The following is a 21,185-nucleotide window of genomic DNA, read 5'->3' on the forward strand; positions in this document are numbered from 1 at the left end:
GCCAGCATCCAACAATTTCGCTCGGTCTCTAATTAGTGTGAACAGAAGTACGACACCAATCATCAATTCACTTGGTTGTTCAATTGAAGCTACGTGTGTCATAGCAAACAAGCCCATGATCCAGCTTGGCCGTTACAACCGCTTATGTCCAGATTCAGACTGAGCAACTCGGCCCAACCAATGGCTGTAACAGTATGTTAAGAAAATGATGAAAAAAAAAATGGAAACAAAAACAAATAAACAAGAAGACGTCATGCAGAGCACAATACTTGCACCCCACTCCACCCTCCCCTCCCCCCACAAAAAGGTTGTCATTGATCCATCAAATTGTCCATTTCATAAAGATTAAAATTCACGATCTTGATCAAAGCTCGGGTAAATAGGATGAAAAGTGATGATTTTTCAGATGAAAATTGATGATTTTGAAAGTGTGACCACGAGTTGACCTTTTGACCTCAAAAAGTTGGTTTTCCTATTTATTGACTGAATATACAAATGCTGTTCAATTTTCAAGTCAATCGGATGAAAAATGGCGATTTTAGAAATTGGACCTCCAGATGACCTTTGACCTCAAAATCAATAGGCTTCTTAATTGTGACGACCTCTACAACAAGGTGAAGTTTCATGTCGATCGGTTTAGAATTGTGACCTGTAGGCAAGTGACAAACAAACAAACAAACAGACAGACAGACAAACAGACAGACAGAATAACACACGCAACCGATCAATATACTTGAAAAATCTACGATTTTGCAAGTAATTAACAATTGCATCAAAAATAAACTAACCAGCTAAAACAGGTAAGACATCAAGGAAGTAAAATTGAAATTCAAAAAAATTTACGGACAAGTACAATTGTTTACAACAAACATCCTGCAAACTAATTAAACTTACCGGGTCATTAGCTGCAATGGCTAAAGCCAAGTTCACTGCAAAGGAGATACATTTATGTCAATGTATTGCGATGGCTCTCGTTTGATAGTACACCGATTTCAAAATGCACACAAATTTGCAATTGTACACGTCTCCATCACAAGCACAATGTACATTACGTGATCATTTATTCCAGACAGCACCGAGTGCCTACCAGCAGTGGTCGATTTTCCAACACCACCCTTTCCTGAAGCCACAGCCACAATGCGTTTCACTCCAGGTAGTGGTGCCTGCTTTGGCAGGCCTCTGCCCATGAGCTTCTTCTGGTGCTCTTTCAATGTGCTGAAGTGCCTTGGCAACTGCAGAATAGCAAAGCCATAACACAGTGTAAGAGGTGCACAAGAGGTTAAAGTTCACTTTTCTCATGTAAAACTGAGTAAAGGCAAGATAGTTTGATTGGTCACATGAGCACCAACAAGCTGTCTGGACCTGTATTTGTTATTTGTAAGTGGCATGAATTGTTCAGGATTGCAGTAATAACTCACATACTCTTCACCAAAGACACTGTGGGATCCTTAAGTCAAGCTCCATCAAAACATATCAGTTGTTTGTATCGTTGTTACCCTGCGCTCATGAAGCGAAGAGCGTGTGCCGTACGTGTATCTGCATTTTTCAAATTCACTTTCTCGGCAACCGTTGGTCCGATTGACACGAAATTTTATCATAGGAGCGCCTCCGCCTGTATAAATTTTTTTATTCATAATTATCACGTCATAGGTCACGTGGTACGGATGCCATCTTGGAAAATGTTACACCTCTATATTTCCGAAACCGCTCCATGGAAAAAATTGAAACGTGTGTTGCTAAATACTCCCCATGGGAAATAAGATATTTTAATGATGATGGCATCGTTGTCTTTTTTATGATGTCATAATTCAACATGTATAATGCTTCATCTGATCAGTATGAATTTTCTTTGTCTGCAACTGTTGATCTGATGGACACAAAATTTTCACCGTAGGAGCGCCTCCTTCTGTAGAATATTTTAATGATAATTGTGATGTCATAGGTCACGTGCTAGAGGCGCCATCTTGGAAAAACCAAAAAGCGTTGCACCTCTATATCCCCAAAACAGCTCCATTTAAAAAAAATTGAAACGTGTAAAGAACTCCACTTGGGGAAGAAGTGTTGTTAACGATGTCATTGTTGCCTTAATTATGACGTAACAATTCGACAAGTACAACGCTTAGTCCAATCAGTTTGAAATTTCTTGAGCGTGATCTACGCAACAATTATTATATTAAAGAATGTAAATTTATGATGGCATTGCTCACGTGTTCTGGCAGCCATATTGGATCAAAGAAAAAAACGCTTCAAAAACAGAAGAGTTGGCTCGCACCAAGTTGACTGCGCAGCGTAAGTATTGTTGTGTCCACCCTGCAGTGAAGACCTCAGGGCAACAGATGACCAAACGAGCTTTAACTCCGAGGCGTATACCCATCGATGGCGGAACCTTGTGGACGGCAGCAAGTGCTTACCTGCACGGACGGCACGGGGGTTATCCAATCCCCACAATAAATAAACGTACAAGACAGGCACGACACAGAAATGCAATAAATAATGATTTTAAAGAAAACAAACCCAATACAATAAAAATGTGACACTAAATTCATAAATTGAGGGACCCTCCGTATGGACTCGTATACAACACAAGGGAATGATAAATTAAAATAAATGCGTAGTGTGGTGCATTGGCTGATACTCCACGTGGCATCTTTGACCAGTCCCTGAACCACCGCGCAGGAACCCCACAAGATGGCGAGCAGTCACGCACAGAGCAGCCACCGATCCGTGAAGCGGTGGCAAGACTCCTTCCTCCTCCGCTCGTTCCACGCTCCACAAAGCTCCGCTGTTTCTCAAGCGCACACAGCACGAAGCGCAGCAGTCACAAAGCCAGCACCAAGGAGAGTGTATCAGCTGTGACCGCTCGCGATGAAGGCCAGACCAAGAGAGAGAGAGAGAGAGACAGGGAATGCGTCCGCTCACACTAAGAGCCCGGGCCTAGAGAGAGAGAAAATGGCGGGGCTTGTCCCTTTTTGTTATGACGCTAGAATGTTCTCTCTGACTTCACCTGCGCTCCAATCAACGAGCGCAGTCGAATTGTCCCAACCAATCATCCTTCGGGGCATGGCCTCACGGCCACACTTGGTGCCCATCGAGAAGATTTGAGCTGGGTTGTGTCAGTAGTAGTGTCTGGATCCGGTCGGCGATCGCGCTATTTAATTTTAGGCGCTGATTGCATGGCTAGTGGTGTAAGTGTTATAAGAACAAAGGGTAAACTACAGAGGCGACTACACACAGGGAATTTACCCTTATACCTTAACTAATTAGCATAGCTCCACCCCTCGCCATGGAGACACATAAAGCTTACGCGGACATCCGGGCCTTACTTAGGTACATGAGGGTTTCTTCTTTGTGACATTCAGAGCACACTACCCTATACCATCCTATCTGGACTAAGGTATTTCATTACCTACACCCACAAACGTAACAATATTCTATGAATACCATCTAGTTGAATTTGTGGTTGTTTTTAGGCAGTTATCTATTAAGTGAATTAATCAAGCAAACTTCCATAAAAAATCATTCATTTGCATAAGACAGATTAATCCAAGACATTGCTGGGGAGATATAATATGGTTGTCATGTAAAAATGAGAACAGAAATGTGCAGACAAGTGAAAGACAGCTGAAATCAAGCGTGCTACCTCGTCTGCCGCTAATAAATACCCAGTGTGGCAAAAGTATCGAAATAAAAAAAATAAAAGCAACTAGTGAGTTCATGGAACACCTTACCCCACACAGTATTGAAAAACAAGGACATCGGTGGAGTCTGCAAGAGGTAAATTTGATTGGTCGTCATGATGTAAAATGCCGTAATATTTTGTCCAAGTACTGTACTACTAAATGGAAGGGTTTTGAAAGTGGCAATAAGACGATTAGTGTTCTACAGTGTTCAAGTTTATCATTCAATTGAAATAAAATAAAGGTTTTTAACGCTGTAGAAGAAAAAAAAAATTCAGAAGTTTCTCGCCGTTGATGCAACGTATTTTGCACCACCTTATTTAACACGTTACTTTATGCCTGTTGTTTGTGTCCTTACGACATCATTAAAACCAGTAAGTTTCCTGTTTGGAAAAATTTTCATTTTTGTTTGACTCGACAGAGTAAACAGAGTAAAAAAATAAGTAATACAGAGTTTAAAGCAGAGTACGGCAGACAGAATAAAAATAAGAATGACCGCACTGTGATCACAACCTGCAACAAAATCAGGTAACGGGCCGATTGGAAAACACGCATTTAAAGCACTCTTAAAGGATGAACAGTGCGATTGAAAAAACACACTTTAATGCACTATCAAAAGATTAACTCGACACATCTCATCCATGTTAGCCTTAACCACAGTTATATCGGAACAAGCCGATTCGTTACACGTTCACAGATCGTTTAACCCAAATATGGGGCCATTAAAAATTATGCAGTGCTATTTTTTTTGGTAAATTGTGTTACATAATGCAACGCTAGATTACTGCGCACTCTGACATACTGTGCGTGCTCTGACATACTGTGCGTGCTGACAGGCTTGATTAAACATTATTAGTTCACATATGATTCGATTTTTCAGGGCCTCTCATCGTGAATAACACTCAACCCAAACAAGGTCAATGGAAATCTGACGCAACAAACCTGGGCAGTGAATAATCAGCAGGGGCCTGTAAGCCTAATGTATTAGGCCCACCAGAAAACCAAGATGGCGGCCATATCATTCATCTTATTTTGTGTTATGGAATGACGATGACGCAAAGCTCTTTAAGACCTGAGACATGTCACAAGTAAAACATTATCTCTCTTTCTGTGCATGCACGACAAGGATGAGGGTTTCACGTTTCTCTCGAGCCGTTTGTCGTGGTTGCGCCGGGCCACGATGTGGGTGGTTCATGTGCAGCCACCCGGCTGTTGGTTGCATCATTTTCAGTGGGTGCGTCTGCCGCTGATGCAATGTCTCTCGATAACCAGTTATCTGGTACTCATTTTGCCGACCTCGGAAGGATGACAGGCTGTCAACCCCACCTGGTGTTAATTCAATGGGATTCGAACTCAGGACCTTGGGCTTAGGATCCCAAGCACACCGCCCCAACCATTACTCATTAGGCCAACACCAGGTATGCCGGGCCACGATCAGCAGAGGTCGATCGGCCACCGTGTCCCTACCACAAATATGGTCATTATATGGGCGTGTTCTAGCCACATTGTATGCAAATGAGTTTAAAACTGACGTCAAACCAAAAAACGAATCATGACCTTTCTTACAAAGTATAAAACAAGGGGTAACTTATGAAAACTTGCTTCTAATTGGTGAAGAAAAACCGATGACAAAAAAGCATTTCTTGCCTATAAATCATCAGTAAAACCAGCAATTTATGGGTTAAAATGAAATATTTCGCGTTTTTCATCACCGTTGTTATTGCTATCCGTTTTGCGTGCTGCTTTAAACTTAAAGTTAATTGAACATATCAGATCACTTTGTTGCTAAAGAAAATGCAAAATATAATTCACGAATGACTTAGCATGTATTGAAAATTTTAAAAGGCTTCCAGAACCCCACAAGGAAATAAAAGTAAGTAATATAAACGTTGCACCAGAATATAGTGCAAAATATCAGAAACCAGCGATAATTATATTATACACCTCCCGGAAGTGCTTGAAAATGTAATTGCCTCAAAACGGGCAAATTTTACTCATCTCTCACCTACCTGGTTTGTCATGGCCAATAACTTTCCACAAGTTCTACTGGATACCAGTCGCCAACCAGCGATGACCTCCATACTAGAAATTAAAAAAATTGTCACGATAAAATAAATATTTAAGCGCAGCCGAAAAAATGTGGAATCAGTTCCAATCCATCAAATATCGCGCGTATTCACTTCCGCTTTGCGACGGATGTTATGCTTTCTGGCTTAAAATGTTTATTTATTATCAGAATTTTTTGAGTTAGACAAAATTCATTTGAATGTATTAATCATATGAAAATTTTGCAACAGGAAATTAACAGCTTAGATTTCTTATTACAATATTACATTATTAGCATCGCTTTGAAACATTTCAATCACAATATTAAAGAGCTACATTTTAATATCAACCACAATGTACAACGTGTATGTCTAGGTTAGTCGCTTTAATGAGAAGATAAAGCAAATTAATATGAGTGGTGGGTATTTGAGAGGAAATGACGTTAACCGTTATTTATATTCACTTCCGGTACGGATATGGCGGCGTCCTTCAGGTTGTTCATCACCAGGGTGAGTGCAAGTTCAGCCAGTGAGGTATGTCATATTTGTACTTTTTAGTGGGCTCAGCTTGTCATCCATGTTGCGTCTTGAGAATTGCGCACCAAGTGGGCCTAATGTGAGGTGGCACTGAATTCTCCATATAAATTGGTTACTCTTTGGGGTTCAAAGTTAAAGTGGTTTTGGGCTTCTTGACCAATATCTATGAGCGGAATAATCATTTGTGCAATGTCACTTGACTTCATTTGTGACGATTTAGTTTGCCTCTTGTCTTACAGGTGGTGAGACCCACTGCTGGAGCTAACATGAACCTTTGGGTACGTTGGCTCCCATCAAAAGCAGGAAACTCTGGCACCAAGCCATTGGCCAAAAAAAAGAAAAAAGGTAACACAAATGCAAACATTACGTTTAACCCGTCCACCAGGGCAGCGGTATAAACAGGGATGTGCAATTGTGTGCCTCTAATTAAAATCTGACGCTCTGTCCGGGTCGCCCTTCCTGGTGCGGAAGCCTGGTGTTGGGCTAGCGGCTAGGGTGCCAGCTTAGGATCCAAGGATCCTGGGTTCGAATCCCGGTCGATCGCTGAATTAACGCCAGGGGGGTTGACTCAGCCTGTCATCCTTCCGAGGTCGGCTAATTGAGTACCAGTTCACTGGTAATTCCCTGCTTGTCGTACAAGGCGACAAAAAGGGTTGGCGGCAGGAAGGGCATCCGGCCGTAAAACATTGCTTCAAAAAGGGGACCAAAAAAACAACAACAACCACGGTGCCCGAAAAAGGCCAACCCCCGCTTTGCGGGGGAAAAATGGCCTCTTAGGGTGTTTTTTTTGTCCGGGTCGCCCTTCGAAACAGGATGGAAGCCCGAGTGGTGGCTGGAGTGATCCGGCAGTAGTTTTATATAGCCTCCTGTGAGGTAATGACACCAATTTCTCACGATCTTGTTTTTATAACCACACTGGGATTATTAGCCAAATGATGAACCATGAACCAGCCAACACAAATTAATTGAAGTAATCAGATTTAATAATTGAGGGTAGGGGAGATTGGAGGATAAAAACACCTCAAAAACAATAACAGAATGTACAGTATTGTACTACAACAACTAGATACAGATTATACAGTTATGATTCCCCCACACCTACAATAATCCGTTTGGCTTAACTGTTTACCTTACCCATCCACTCGCCAAACAAGACACACTGGGGACATACACAACAAAGACCATTGGCAAACTCAGAGGTCAGAGCTTGGCAAAGTGTCTGGAGGCAGTTTGGTTCCAGTCCCGGCAGGCGGTCACTGGTCGTTCTGCATGTCAACCGAGGAAGGAACAAACGCACCTTGTTCGGAGAGGTGCATCTCAGTTGTCATCTCTGCAAGCTCGGCTCTTCCATCATCTCCGAGGAAAACACAAAACTCACTTATGACTCCAGGGAGCAATTCGATCCATGTCTACGGGCGTTCTCCAGCTGCTTTCATCTGGTCGCTCATAAGCGCTTTTTATCTCGGTATTTTAGCACATCTGCCGATCTTGATAACCGATGCCGATCTTGATAACCGCTGCCGATCTTAACTGCTGCCGATCTTGATAACTGCTGCTAATCTTAACTAATGCCGATCTTGATAACTGCTGCTAATCTTAACCACTGCCGATCTTGATAACCGCTGCCAATCTTAACCACGGCCGATCTTGATAATCACTGCCGATCTTGATAACTGCTGCCAATCTTGATAGCTGCTGCCGATCTTGATAACCTCTGCCAATCTTAACCATTGCCGATCTTAACCGCTGCCATTCTAAACCATTGCCAATCTTAGCCGCTGCCACAAAAAATATAATCACTCTGTTTCTGAGGCAATGATTGCAGTGTTTACTTGGGTTTCAGGCTCTTTTGCAGATGTCATCACCTTGCCTCTTTGTGAGAGTATTTAAAGTTTGAGCATGCAGGATTGCCTGTTGCCTAGGGTGGTTCTTAAAAATGAAAGTTAGAAAAGTCATGCTCCTAACACTTAAAATCTTTTGTATGTATGAAAAAACCCTTGTGGTGAAATTTTAAGCCATTTGGACTAGATTTAAGGGTTGCACACGGAGTTTGTAATTTCACATATTTAGCTCGCATAAATGTTTGGAGTTGATTATTTATTCTCCACTGCTATACTCGTGATTTTGACCATTACAGTTGACATATGACCTTGCTATATACTGCACATTTTGAAGTTGTTTTTAAGTTAATTGAATACAGTACAGTACAATCGTCTCCTGATAAGGGATGAACAGAAAACCCAGTATCTGCTTCAAGGTGACAGAACATCGCAAGAGGTTTCCTGATTGCAGGAAATCAACACTTATCGGGCACAAACATTGAATGGCTGGCAACCATGAGTCACTGTGCAATCCCTAAAACTTGATGTATTCAAAAAATATTTCACAGGCAGAAGTTTTACCTAAATATCAAAAAAATAAAAGGTTAGGAGTAAAACCCTTTTTTTTTTTTTTCCTTATGTAGCTAAGAACGACCCTACTATTGCCTCTAACATTGTATTTGTTAGACTTACAAAGCATTTCTCTTTTTAACAAAACTTTGTTTGCTTTTTGCATTTTCCACACTGTGGTTTTTAGCAACGTTAGTAAATACGGATTTGCAAACCATAATATTTTACAATATATCCTAACGATGAACCAAAAATAAATAGTCACATGTTTTACAGCTACTTCGTTGCCATCACCACCGCAATCGCCACAACCCGATGCAATATCTGAATCGTCTGGTTTGCACTACATGAATACACAGCATTGGAAGTACGTCTCTTTCACATTCATGAACTTTGAGAGCGAGCTGTCTGCACATCGCCTTCCCCAACCATCATCCGGATAACCCTCTCCGAGGCACCGAGCCACTTTATCCACAAGGACTTTTGCCTTTTCTTTTGAGTTTTTTTTGTTGTTGCAATATTGACTTGTTTTTGGATGGTAAGCATTCATTGATGAAATTCCTCAATAACCAGACACTTTATCCACTGCATTAATATTGACTTTTGTTCGGGTTTGTGGAAATTCCAAATATTTGGCAGTTTCGTTTTGACAGTCAGTATAAATCTGGTTTCAATGGATCCATCCCCATGTGAAATTGTACATTGATATTGTTAGTACAATAAAGGTTGTGGAAAAAAACGTAGATGAATGATTTTCGTGTCAAAAAGTTTCTCTATATTTGCTCAAGATCACATGAGCTTAAACATGAAACGGATGCATACGTACTGTTTTGGTGCATCAGTTACACCTTCTGAATCGGAGCTCGTACTAGTGTTAAGAATTCCAAAAATATAGCACTGATTTTATTTCGATAATATGCACAATTGTGGTCTCCTTGATTAGACCTTCTTCCTGATTTGTAAAATCGATGCAATTGTAAATTTGTCATGGAATTTTGGTTTCAGAAAATCAAGAGGAACAGGATGGTTGACGTGCAGGATCTCACCTATTTCTTGGGATATTCCCCTGCTGCAAGTACCCACTATTCCCATCGCCATGGTATTGCCTTGATGCGATCTGTTTAGAAATCTTAAGGACAGGTATGCACCTTTTCAGGATGTGCTTTGATGCCTTCATCAATTGTAAATTTAATTTTAACCTGTTTTTTTGTATACCAAGTCGAGGCTCGTGTAAGAGCTAACACATAGAACATATAATAGAGAGAGCGGGGGGAGAGAGGGGGAAGCACAACAACAGTAGAGAACAGGGGCATTGGGAGATCTGTGGAAGGGAGAGGGCTGGGGTGAAGTACACTGGTGATCTTAGAGATTATAATCACAAGGTTACAAAAATCTGGATTGTGTTGGGTAAGATTATAGACACTCAAAGTCCTTATCCACTGGATTTGAAGAGGTCATATTTGCCAAATGAGGACGAGCTTTATCGTGCAATAAAGTTATACCCCGAGATGGTCTGCAAAATGCAATGTCTCACTTAATTGTAAAACAAATTAGTGTAGTATTTTGAATTGATGGGGTTGTAGTTCTTGCAGGCAGGGCGATTCATCAATATTTGTGCCGTCCCTCATAGGCTATGAGCCAGACCCCCCAAATTGACCGGTCGGTACCATACAGATGGAGTAAGGCTCATTGTGATTTTTAGCAAGATATATGTCCCTAGATATGAAAAAAAAGTGATAGCAGTGTATAACTCTCGGCCATCTCTGTGTTATCACCCGAAATATTATTATACGCCCGCTTCGCTACGCCAAAAAATGTAATATTTGCTAAAATTGGAATAAATGTTTTTAAGGACCACAGAGTGCCAATAATTTGCATACTTGATGCCAACTAATATAGTAATAGAAATATAGAACATTTGTGGGGGTTATTTATCAAATTTTTGATATAATGACAAAAAATATGTTAAATTTAGTGAAAAAGTGGTCGAAATCGCTTCGAGTTCAGAATTCACATTGTACATTTTTGTCAATATTTCAAAAATGAAAACTCCCAGAGTAACATTTGACCCCTCAAAATCTTCGCAAGGAACCACTGCATTGGAATATATCATTACTTTGTAATATAGTGGTTGTTTGGGGCACATAATTTGGTAAAGTTCAAAATATGTTCAACCATACCCCCTAATTTTGATATTATCGGTGCTAAAGGGTTAAACATTACTGTATTTGCATCTGTATTACCCAACTAAATTGTTATTTCCTTTTGTCATTCCAGGTAATGTGGTGGTGGTGGTGTTAGTGCTTGCCCAGTATTGCTAGTACAATCGCAATGGAAGAACAAACCAGAGATGAGGCCGAAGTGCCAACTGGAAGACATTGTATCATTCACAAGGAATCACTGAGTATTGATCCAAATGAACAACTTACCAGTCCACAAAGTTTTGAATCATGGAAAACCCTAATAAATGCTGCTCAAGTAAGAGATCACTCCCCTATACTTGACATCGCTAAATCGGTGACAGACAAGGAGATTCCAGTGATCTTCTACCATAGGAAATGTAGAAGCATTTTCACGATGAAGAGAGATCTGGAAGCCCTTAAACGTAACGTATATTCCAATGCAGTGGTTCCTTGCGAAGATTTTGAGGGGTCAAATGTTACTCTGGGAGTTTTCATTTTTGAAATATTGACAAAAATGTACAATGTGAATTCTGAACTCGAAGCGATTTCGACCACTTTTTCACTAAATTTAACATATTTTTTGTCATTATATCAATATTTTGATAAATAACCCCCACAAATGTTCTATTTTCTATTACTATATTAGTTGGCATCCAGTATGCAAATTATTGGCACTCTGTGGTCCTTAAAAACATATTTATTCCAATTTTAGCAAATATCACATTTTTTGGCGAAGCGAAGCAGGCGTATAATAATATTTCGGGTGATAACACAGAGATGGCCGAAAGTTATACACTGCTATCACTTTTTTTTCATATCTAGGGACATATATCTTGCTAAAAATCACAATGAGCCTTACTCCATCTGTATGGTACCGACCAACCCCCTTGGCTCATAGCCTATCAGATGGACGTTAAACTGGGGTCCCGTCTGCCAGCATTAGTTGGTGGACGTTAAAGATCCAACGGTGTCCTTCATGAAGAGTAAGCGAGTTATCGCCAGCACTCAGAACAAATTCCGACCATTCTGGAAGTCGGTCATGCAACGCGCCGCCATCTTGGCTTGGGGGAAATTGCGCGAAAGTTGGCGCAAACCGATCATCACGGCGAAAAACTAGTTTTAGTGCGTTAGTTGTAAGTTATTATGACATACCAGTACTCAGATGAATTGCCCCCGGAGGCGCAGCACCGGTATGTGGACAAATATACCCCCCACCCCCCTCTATGTTGACGACACAATAAATCAGCGTTTAATTTTAATAGGCTAACGGTAATCTAGAGTATGCCAAGCCTTGCCCGGCCGAAGCAGTAGCAGTTGTCAGGTTGCACTTACCTGTGATAAAATGGATCGAGCACACATAGGTGTGCTGAGAGGGGGGTGACCAGCTACCAGAGCTGGCCGAGTTGGACCCTTCCAGAAGTGGTAAAACGGCTCGACTGATGGCAGAAAGCCATTTCTGGCGTCACCGGGTCCTGAGGTATAACATAAAACTGCCGCTCTGTATTCTTCAGCTTGTTGGCTGTGCAGCCGACAATACAGCAGCTTTTCGGCATTTTGCGGTTTCAAACTGTGACAAACACCCAATGTTTGGGTGTTTTTTTTTGGCACCCAATGAATGGCACCCAATGTTTTTCCCAATTCCAAGATGGCGGCGCCGTGGTGCATAGCTGTGACGTCATGCCGACTTCCAGATATATAAACCAACAGCATAAGGGGGGGCGTTGTCACTTCCTGTATAACTTGCTCAGTGCACTGAATTGAAAATATATAGAATGCTCATACTCTGTGAAAAGTTAGCCGCTGTGTCGCCATCTTGGTTAGCACGACTCGACCGACTCGCTTCGCGGATCTTGTTTGTTTTGAACATGTCCCAGATTTTAAAAGCCAGACAACTGTTAAAATGCCATTTTGTGCGGCAATAAACTGCTCCAATCGGTTACGGAAGGGTTGTGGAAAGACGTTTCACAGCTGTTTCAAAGACGCTCCCAAATTAACAATATTTGTTCTCGAATTTTTTTTTGTGAAAAGGAAAGGATAAAGGAAAGTGTTGTAATAATTGTGATAGGTTTCCTATTGAAAAACGATCGCACAAAAGGTGAAAAAACGCAATCACTTTTCGCTCTGAATTACGTGCAAACGCATGACGGAAATCACCATCGCCCAGCATCGAGTGCCAACCAAGATGGCGCCTGGTAGCTACATCTCCACCTGTGTGGTGTGAATGGCAATGGTCATTCTATATATTTTCAGTTCAGTTGCTCAGTGTATATCTTCTATTGACCACTTCTACAGCACCAATTCCTGTCCTCGTGCATCGTGAGATTTCAAGGTCAAATGTTCTCCTTGCGGGGCGTGTGAATGATAGCCCTGCCCGCGGATTTCAACGTGTCCATCACGCTCTCTACAATATGAAAGTACACCAACAAGCGCAACGAGCCGTGAAGGATGAACCATACGAAAGCCACCCTCATCACACGGAAGTTGTAGGTAAGTGGGCGTGGTGGTCCGCTTCAGACAGGATAAATTATGTTAAAGTGCTGAGTGGACCAATGCGAATACGTATCAACTATGTAGACGTTTCCTCTCAACCTGAATAACCTTCCCACTCTCTCGTGCCTCCACGTTCTCGTTCAGGAGAACCTCGTTGAAAACGAGATCTCGTTCAAGTGAATTTTAACAATTTACAAATGAAGAATTATTTAAAAAATGATTTCCTCAAAATCCCAACTGGTGTGTTCCATTTACCAACCATCTTGCTATCGGTTAAGCCATCCGTTCCTTATTAATGGTTTTGATGGAGTGCTTAAGCCGCTTGGCGAGCTCTCTCCAAGCTGCTTGGTAATTAAAACACAGGAATGGATTTATAACAGCACCAAGTAAATGGTGTTAAACTCTCTCTCGAATGGACGTTAAACTGGGCGTTCAGTCTGGCAATATTAGTTCGTGGATGTTGAAGATCCCATATGGTGTCAATGGTGAAGAGTAGGCGAGTTATCACCGGTGTTGTAAGAATCAGAGAAACAACATTGTCTCAGAGTAGAGTTTAATCGTGATCGATCTCAGACAGCATCTAGAGAAAGAACCAGCAATCATAGTATTAGTGTTACTACAGGTACATCTAGTGAAGCGAGCATGCAGCGCGCAATGCAGAATCCTTACCATTCTACGGAAGCCCGGAGGTGCTATAGAGTTACAAGGCACAGAACTATCTTCTGCACTGAAAGGCAGTCTCTTTTATAGGAGCCGCGGAGGAGTCACGTAGCGGCAATGAGTAGAATAACATTAGGGTCGTAACTTAGGTGACAATTTCACCACATTCTTCCCACGTTTAAAATTTTACTAGCAGGCCATGAACAGTAGGCACATCTATCTATAATTCCAGTAATCTCTGTATGTCTGTGTGTCTGTGTGTCTGTGACCGCTGTTTCTCGACAACCACGGGTCCGATATACTTTAAACTTGCCAGGTATATTGCTGGGGACCTGAGGATGTGCCTTTTCAAGGTTTCATATTAATCGGACAAGTAGTTACCGAGCTATGTCCAAAAAACGATTCAACCAATCAGAGAGCAGCGAGCTATCACGTGTGCCGAACGTGCCGAACAGACTCTGCCTCGGACGGCACATTTGAGAGCGTATTCATTTATTTCACGTTGGCAAACTATGTTGGCGTTAAACTATGTTTTAAAACTAATTAAAACTAATTTGCGATTCATCGTAACTGCGATATGCGACCTTCCGGACAGTCAAATGAGGACGTCACTTCCGGACTTACGGATAGTCATAGTGACGACGTACTGATGCTGAACGTGGCGAGCAGACGCTGTAAGGTACGATCGATTGTAGTACACGTTTATAATAACTCTGCCGATACAGGCCCGATTAACTGCAGCGCCATCCGAGCTGCGGCGTCGGGACGATACATTCATTGCACGGTCACATCACGCACTTACGGGCACGCCCATGGGCCCATGGGCACGCCCATGCATGCATGGGCGGACATTTTTTTTTTTTTTTTTTGGCAAGGAACGGGCACCCACGTACGGGCACGTCCTAGTCTATCTATAATTCCAGTAATCTCTGTATGTCTGTGTGTTTGTCTGTGACCGCTGTTTCTCGACAACCACGGGTCCGATATACTTTAAACTTGCCAGGTATATTGCTGGGGACCCGAGGATGTGCCTTTTCAAGGTTTCATATTAATCGGAGAAGTAGTTACCGAGCTATGGCGATTTAGCCGTTCGCCGTTCGCTTTGGCTTTGCGAATGGACCAAACCATTTCATGTAAATAGAGGGGGGGGGGGGGGTTCTGTGGTCGTTGCGAATGGACCAAACCATTCATGTAAATAGAGGGGGGGGTTCTGTGGTCGTTACTGCCACGTGGTTTCAAAGTTTTTTTTTGTTGTTGTTGTTTGCACGCATGTTTTTTTGCACCCACGTACGGGCACGCCCTAGGATGTTTACACACACACACCCCTACACAAATTTTTTTTTTTTTTTTTTTGGCAAGGAACGGGCACCCACGTACGGGCACGTCCTAGTATTGATAAACAGCAGATGGACATATAGAAATGCGAAGAATCGGAATACATCTGAAAGGATGTTACTGCCAGTCGAAACGCCCGGGGCATCATCAATCCCAATTACGGGGTTACTGCAATTCAACCGCGCACTCATAGTCTGGTTAGCAATCAGTTTCTAGATATATATGTAGAGAAAGGAAATCCCAAACAAGAAGATATCGAACAAAGCAAGCAGTGCAAGCAGAACAAAGCAACCCCGTGTGTCCCGGGAGAAGACGGAGAGCCCGTTGGCGGAACCTTCGGACTGGACCCATCAAATTCCCCGCTAGACTTGAGATGACACGTTGCAGTATTCTTACAGTGGGCAAGCAGGCACAGTAGCTAGTGTTACGGGTTCCTCACCGATACCCTGGTCTCGGTAAACCTCCGAACCCCGAGAGGAGCCCCGGCAGAAAAATTTGTTATTCTCTGTGTTAGAAATCAATAGTGAAACCACACCAATGATTATAAATGAACAAATAATATATTGAAAATCACAAAGGAATAACGGTACAACAAATGGCAATTAAGAGTGCACTCTATATACCATCAATAAAGCCAGATAACTCACTGCTCCCAGCGAGTGAAAAGGACACTCCTCAATGTCTCTATAACCTTTTCCAAGGCGAATGTGATTCGCTCCAGCGGACGCTAAAACGATATCCAGTCGAAGCCCGAATCTCGCTCTCCAGTCGATATTCAAATCGCGTACAGTTGACAATGGTGATCGCCCTGCCAAAACTGTACAATGGCGCCCTTCAGAGGGGCACCTTCACCGCTCACTCAGCGAACCGCAATGTAATTGGAGATGAAGCGGTCGCACACACACACCCATCCCGACAAACGGTAGGATGTTGGGGTGAAGATGACGCGAGGCAAAACCTTTGTAGGTGTCCGAAGCGCGGGGTTCAAAATGGCCGACAGCTCTTACTTGAGGCGATGCGACTAGGCGAGGATTCGTCGAAATCTCAGCGCCCAAATCTGACGATGCAGATTTTCCACTCCAGCGATAATTCCTATCGCCGATGTCCCTTCAAGGAACTCAAAATTCCCTCGCGACTTTCGGTAGACCAGGCTCGCTATGGAGCCTTGACGTCACGTGTCTTCTCCGACTTTGCCTGCGCCGCCTCTTCCTCTTCACCTCCTCGTCTTCCGGTTTGGTTTCCTGTATCATTTTAAGTTAACCTTTTTAACTTTAGATAGCTGTTATTGAATAATAAACCTTTTGAGAATAATAATAGTACATGATATCAGAAATATCTCAAGTGGGTGAAAACCACAACAGCGGAAGTGACGAATCCGTAACACTTCCCCCCCTCAAGAAAGAAAGTTTGAACACAGCGAAAACTTTCTTTGCATGCAAACTCTTTAAACAAACAAAAATAAACTCACAACCCAAATCACCAAAAGCAACAATAATTAATCTCCCTAAAAATAAAGCAACAAAACTTCGAACAACCCACAGATATTTCCAAAGTTAATTGACTCTGGACAAAGCGTCAGCCACGACATTGTCCCTGCCCTTTACATGTTCAATTTCCAAGTTGAACTCCTGCAAAGCCAAACTCCATCTCATCAACCTCTGATTTTTATTTTTCATTTTTTAAATGAAGGTTAGGGGGATGTGACCCGTGAAGACTTTTATGGGAAAGGAAGTAGTTCCTAGATACACCTCATAATGTTGAAGTGCTAGCAGGAGGGCAAGGGTCTCTTTCTCCACGGTGGCATAATTTGCCTGATGTTTGTTGAACTTTTTGGAGTAGTAGCACACCGGGTGATCCACTCCATCCTCATATTCCTGTAATAAGACTGCCCCAGCCCCCACATCACTGGCATCGATGGCCAATTTGAAAGGGGCTTGAAAATCCGGGGCTGCTAGGACAGGAGAGCTCATCAATATTGCCTTGACGTGGGCAAAGGCAGCCTGACATTTGTCTTCCCAGACAAATTTGGTCTCTTTTCTCAACAAATTCGTTAAAGGGGCTACCACATCAGAAAAATTCCTCCAGAACTGCTGGTACCAACCAGCCATACCCAAGAATCTCATTAGCTCTTTCTTCCCTTTTGGAACTTGGAAGCGATCAATGGCTTCGACCTTGGCTGTCACCGGTTGCACCTGACCCTGACCTACTACATGGCCGAGGAACACCACCTGTGCCTTTACAAACTCACTCTTAGATAAGTTGATGGTCAACCCTGCCTCGGTCAGTTTCTGGAAAATGCATGGATTTGTTTAATGTGGTCTTCCATGGTCATGGTGTGGATGATGACATCATCCAGATAAGCCTCCACCCCCTCAAGGTTTGCAATAAGCTTATTAATTAGCCGTTGAAATGTAGCAGGCCCGTTTTTCAATCCAAAGGGAAGAACCTTGTACTGATACAACCCATTTGGAATGACTAAAGCTGAGATTTTCTTGGCTCGATCAGTATAGTCAGGTTCACTATGTCAATAAATTATATTTCGTTCAAAATCATGGTAGATTAGCAAACCTATACATTTTTGGAAAGGTTATAGCATAAGGAAACTAAAAATCAATGTTTACATTTGGAGAGATACCTGTATGGCGGCCATTTTGGATTTTCAAAATGGCCACTGTAAAATACATATTTTGTTCTATTTCTGCCTCTAATTACCCTAAAAACTTTTAAAAATATACTAAACCTATATTTTCAGGGACAAGGAATCCAATGAAAGTATCAAATTAGTGCTATGGGGAATGGTAAGACACGAATCAAAGGTTTTGAATTGCAAAATACTGTCTTTATATTCGCGATAAGTTGCATAATCAAATACATGTTATCATTTTGTACAGGCAGTTAATAACATCAAAATGTGTCACAATAATTCATATCACCAAACATACACAGGCAGTCAGCAAAATCATATATACACATGCAGTCAGTATAACTTCACATCTACACAGGCAGTCAATGACAAAATATACACAGGCAGTCAATGGCATCAAACATACACGATTACAGAATATGCCATTTAGAGTTCGTCATCACTGTCCTGTGTGTCGTATCCGACAATATAGTCCGCATCGTTTTCACAGTCCGTTCCACACAAGCAAAGGTCGGTCAAATTGATTGGCAAATCGAATTGGTCGAATGGTCGATCGAATCGAATTCGATGAATCGAATCGAATCAAATCGATCGAATTGGTCGAATGGTCGAATGGTCGATCGAAACGATTGGTCGAATGGTCGAATTGGTCGAATGGAATTGGTCGATTGGTCGAATTGGTCGAATAGAATTGGTCGGAATTGGCAAATGTAAACATTGATTTTCAGATTTTCCATGTAATAACGTTTCCAAAAATGTATAGGTTTGCTAATCTACCATGATTTTGAACGAAAAAACAAAGTGAACCTGACTAGTAAGAGGAATCTGCCAATATCCTTTCAGCAAGTCAAACTTGGTTACAAATTTAGCTGGGCCTATTCGATCAATACAGTCATCAATCCTCGGGATGGGATAGGAGTCGGTCTTGGTCACTGCATTAACCCGTTTTAAATCTGTACAACAACGAAAACTACCATCGGGTTTCGGAACCAACACACATGGTGAGCTCCATTCACTGCTGCTTGATTCGATGATGTCATTCTCCAACATATATTGAACCTCCTTCCGAAGATACTCCATCTTCACAGGGTTCATCCGATAGGGGTGTTGTTTCACCGGAGTGGCTTCACCTCAATATCATGATAGACCAGGTCAGTACGACCAGGTACATCTGTGAACAAATGTGTAAATTCGAAAATTAGGCTGGATAGTTGTCCTTGTTGTTCCCTCGTTAAATGACCTAATTTTTCATTTAAATGACTCAATACTTCCGTGTTCGTCAATCTGGGACAAGCCTGGTCATCAAAGTTATCAAACTTCACACCGGCCTCAACCTCTGGATTCTCTTGACCCCCGGCTACCGGCACGACAGGTGAGACAGGAACCATTTCTTCCACAGGCTTCCTCTCGTGATACTACTTCAGTCGGTTGACATGACACAGCTGTCGCTTTTTCCGTCGGTCGGGAGTTGTCACCACGTAATTGGTCTCATTAACCCTCTTTTCGACTGCATAAGGCCCAAAATATCTAGCCTGTAGTGGCTGACCTGGAACAGGAAGCAATACTAACACCCGGTCCTCAGGACTGAAATTCCTTATCTGAGATTTCTTGTCATGTCTCACTTTCATTTTTCCCTGGGTCCCTTTTAAGTTCTTTCTCGCAACGTCACAAGCCTTTGCCAATCTGTGTCTTACCGTGGACACATACTCCACCATCGTTGTCGGTGACTCCTGCTGTAACCACTGTTCTTTCACCAATTTCAATGGTCCCTGCACTGTGGGTCCAAACACAAGTTCAAAAGGACTGAATCCCAGTGAATCCTGAACGGATTCCCTCGCAGCAAACAACAATAAGGGTATTCCTTCATCCCAATCCTTGTCACATTCAAGACAATACGTTCTAATCATATTCTTCAACGTCTGGTGAAACCTTTCCAAGGCCCCTTGGCTCTCGGGATGATAAGTGCTTGATCTTATTTGTTCCACTCCCAACAGGTGTACCACTTGTTGAAAAAACGTGGACATGAAATTGGAACACTGATCAGATTGGATGACCTTAGGTAGACCAACCAAAGTGAAAAATTTAATCAAGGCCTTCACAATAACTGCCGCCGTTATTTTCCTAAGAGGCACTGCCTCTGGGAACCTTGTGAAAGCGCACATGATGGTCAGCAAATATTGATGTCCAGCCTTAGTTTTGGGTAAAGGCCCCACACAGTCAATAATGACTCGGCTGAATGGCTCTTCAAAAGCTGGAAATGGTTTTAAAGGGGCGGATGGGATTTTTTGATTAGGCTTTCCCACCAGCTGACAAGAATGGCAAGATTTGCAGAACTCCACCACATCCCGTCGCAATCCTGGCCAGAAAAATTGTACCAATATTCTGTCACTGGTCTTGTTCACTCCCAGGTGCCTGGCCCAAGGTGTCTCATGTGCCAAACTCAATATCTCCTTCCGATACGGTGGTGGCACCACAATTTGGTAATGAACTTTCCACTCATCGTCTGCTGGCACCTCCGGTGGTCTCCATTTTCTCATGAGTATTTCCCCCTTCATGAAGTACCCCCACCGGTATCTTCGTAGCCTCTGCCTCTGTAACGGCTTTCCCAATTAAACTCCGGATCTCCGAGTCTCCGTGTTGTTCTTCATCCAGTCTCTTTTGGACCAGCCCTGTTTGCTCAACCCCGTTCCCCGAGGTCTCCGACGCACACTCCATTTCCTCCTTGGTTCCAGACGCCACCTGTTCCTTAAGTTCTTTGATGACACTCCCCTTTTTATTATCTCTTTCAGAAGTTTCTTCCAATATCTCGAAGGAACACAAATCCACCTCACTTTCCTTCTCCTTCTCTTCAGAGCGCTTTCTATCCATCGCCCAAGTCACTGCACAGGATGGAAAGATACCCGGAATCTCCTTCTCTAACCATGTGGTGTTATTTTCCTTACTGGGCTTTTCAATGAACATTGGATTACCAGAAACTCGACCACCGGCCAAATCATTCCCGATAATAAAAGAGATTCCCTCTACAGGAAGAGTGGCTTGTAAACCTACGGTGACCGGTCCTGACACCAAATCAAACTTCAAATGGATGACATGAAGTGGAGCTTTGACATAGCCACCAACCCCCTGTAAAAGAACACTAACACCAGTTGCCGTCTTCTTGGATAATGGCAAAATGCCTTCAAGCATTAAAGATTGATGTGCTCCTGTGTCCCTCAATACCCTAA

The 21,185-nt window shown here is 42.5% G+C and overlaps 2 protein-coding genes across 8 annotated transcripts in view; one reads left to right on the forward strand and one right to left on the reverse strand.

Moving 5' to 3' along the window:
* Positions 1 to 5,866, reverse strand: part of NUBPL (NUBP iron-sulfur cluster assembly factor, mitochondrial) — a 101,876-nt gene extending 96,010 nt beyond the window's left edge. For 2 of the 7 annotated variants that reach the window (XM_068109901.2, XM_068109900.2), the window contains exons 1-4: positions 5,687 to 5,851; positions 2,273 to 2,411; positions 1,088 to 1,232; positions 895 to 929 (exon numbers count right to left, since the gene is read on the reverse strand). In XM_068109901.2, the coding sequence (XP_067966002.2) occupies positions 895 to 929; positions 1,088 to 1,232; positions 2,273 to 2,374 (282 nt within the window). In that variant the 5' untranslated portion in view covers positions 2,375 to 2,411; positions 5,687 to 5,851. Of the gene's footprint in view, positions 1 to 894; positions 930 to 1,087; positions 1,233 to 2,207; positions 2,412 to 5,686 lie in introns of all 7 variants that reach the window. The other 5 variants (XM_068109902.2, XM_078774698.1, XM_078774699.1 and 2 more) reach the window with 4 other exon arrangements.
* Positions 5,867 to 6,170: 304 nt separating this feature from the next.
* On the forward strand, positions 6,171 to 9,392 carry NDUFV3 (NADH:ubiquinone oxidoreductase subunit V3). Its single transcript, XM_068109905.2, has 3 exons — positions 6,171 to 6,232; positions 6,499 to 6,604; positions 8,926 to 9,392. Exons 1-3 carry the CDS (start codon positions 6,200 to 6,202, stop codon positions 9,090 to 9,092), a joined length of 306 nt encoding a protein of 101 aa, XP_067966006.1. The 5' UTR covers positions 6,171 to 6,199; the 3' UTR covers positions 9,093 to 9,392.
* The last annotated feature ends 11,793 nt before the right edge of the window (positions 9,393 to 21,185 follow it).

Source organism: Myxine glutinosa, chromosome 3 (genome assembly GCF_964187855.1).
Source record: "Myxine glutinosa chromosome 3, kmMyxGlut1.1, whole genome shotgun sequence".
Taxonomy (NCBI): domain Eukaryota; kingdom Metazoa; phylum Chordata; class Myxini; order Myxiniformes; family Myxinidae; genus Myxine; species Myxine glutinosa.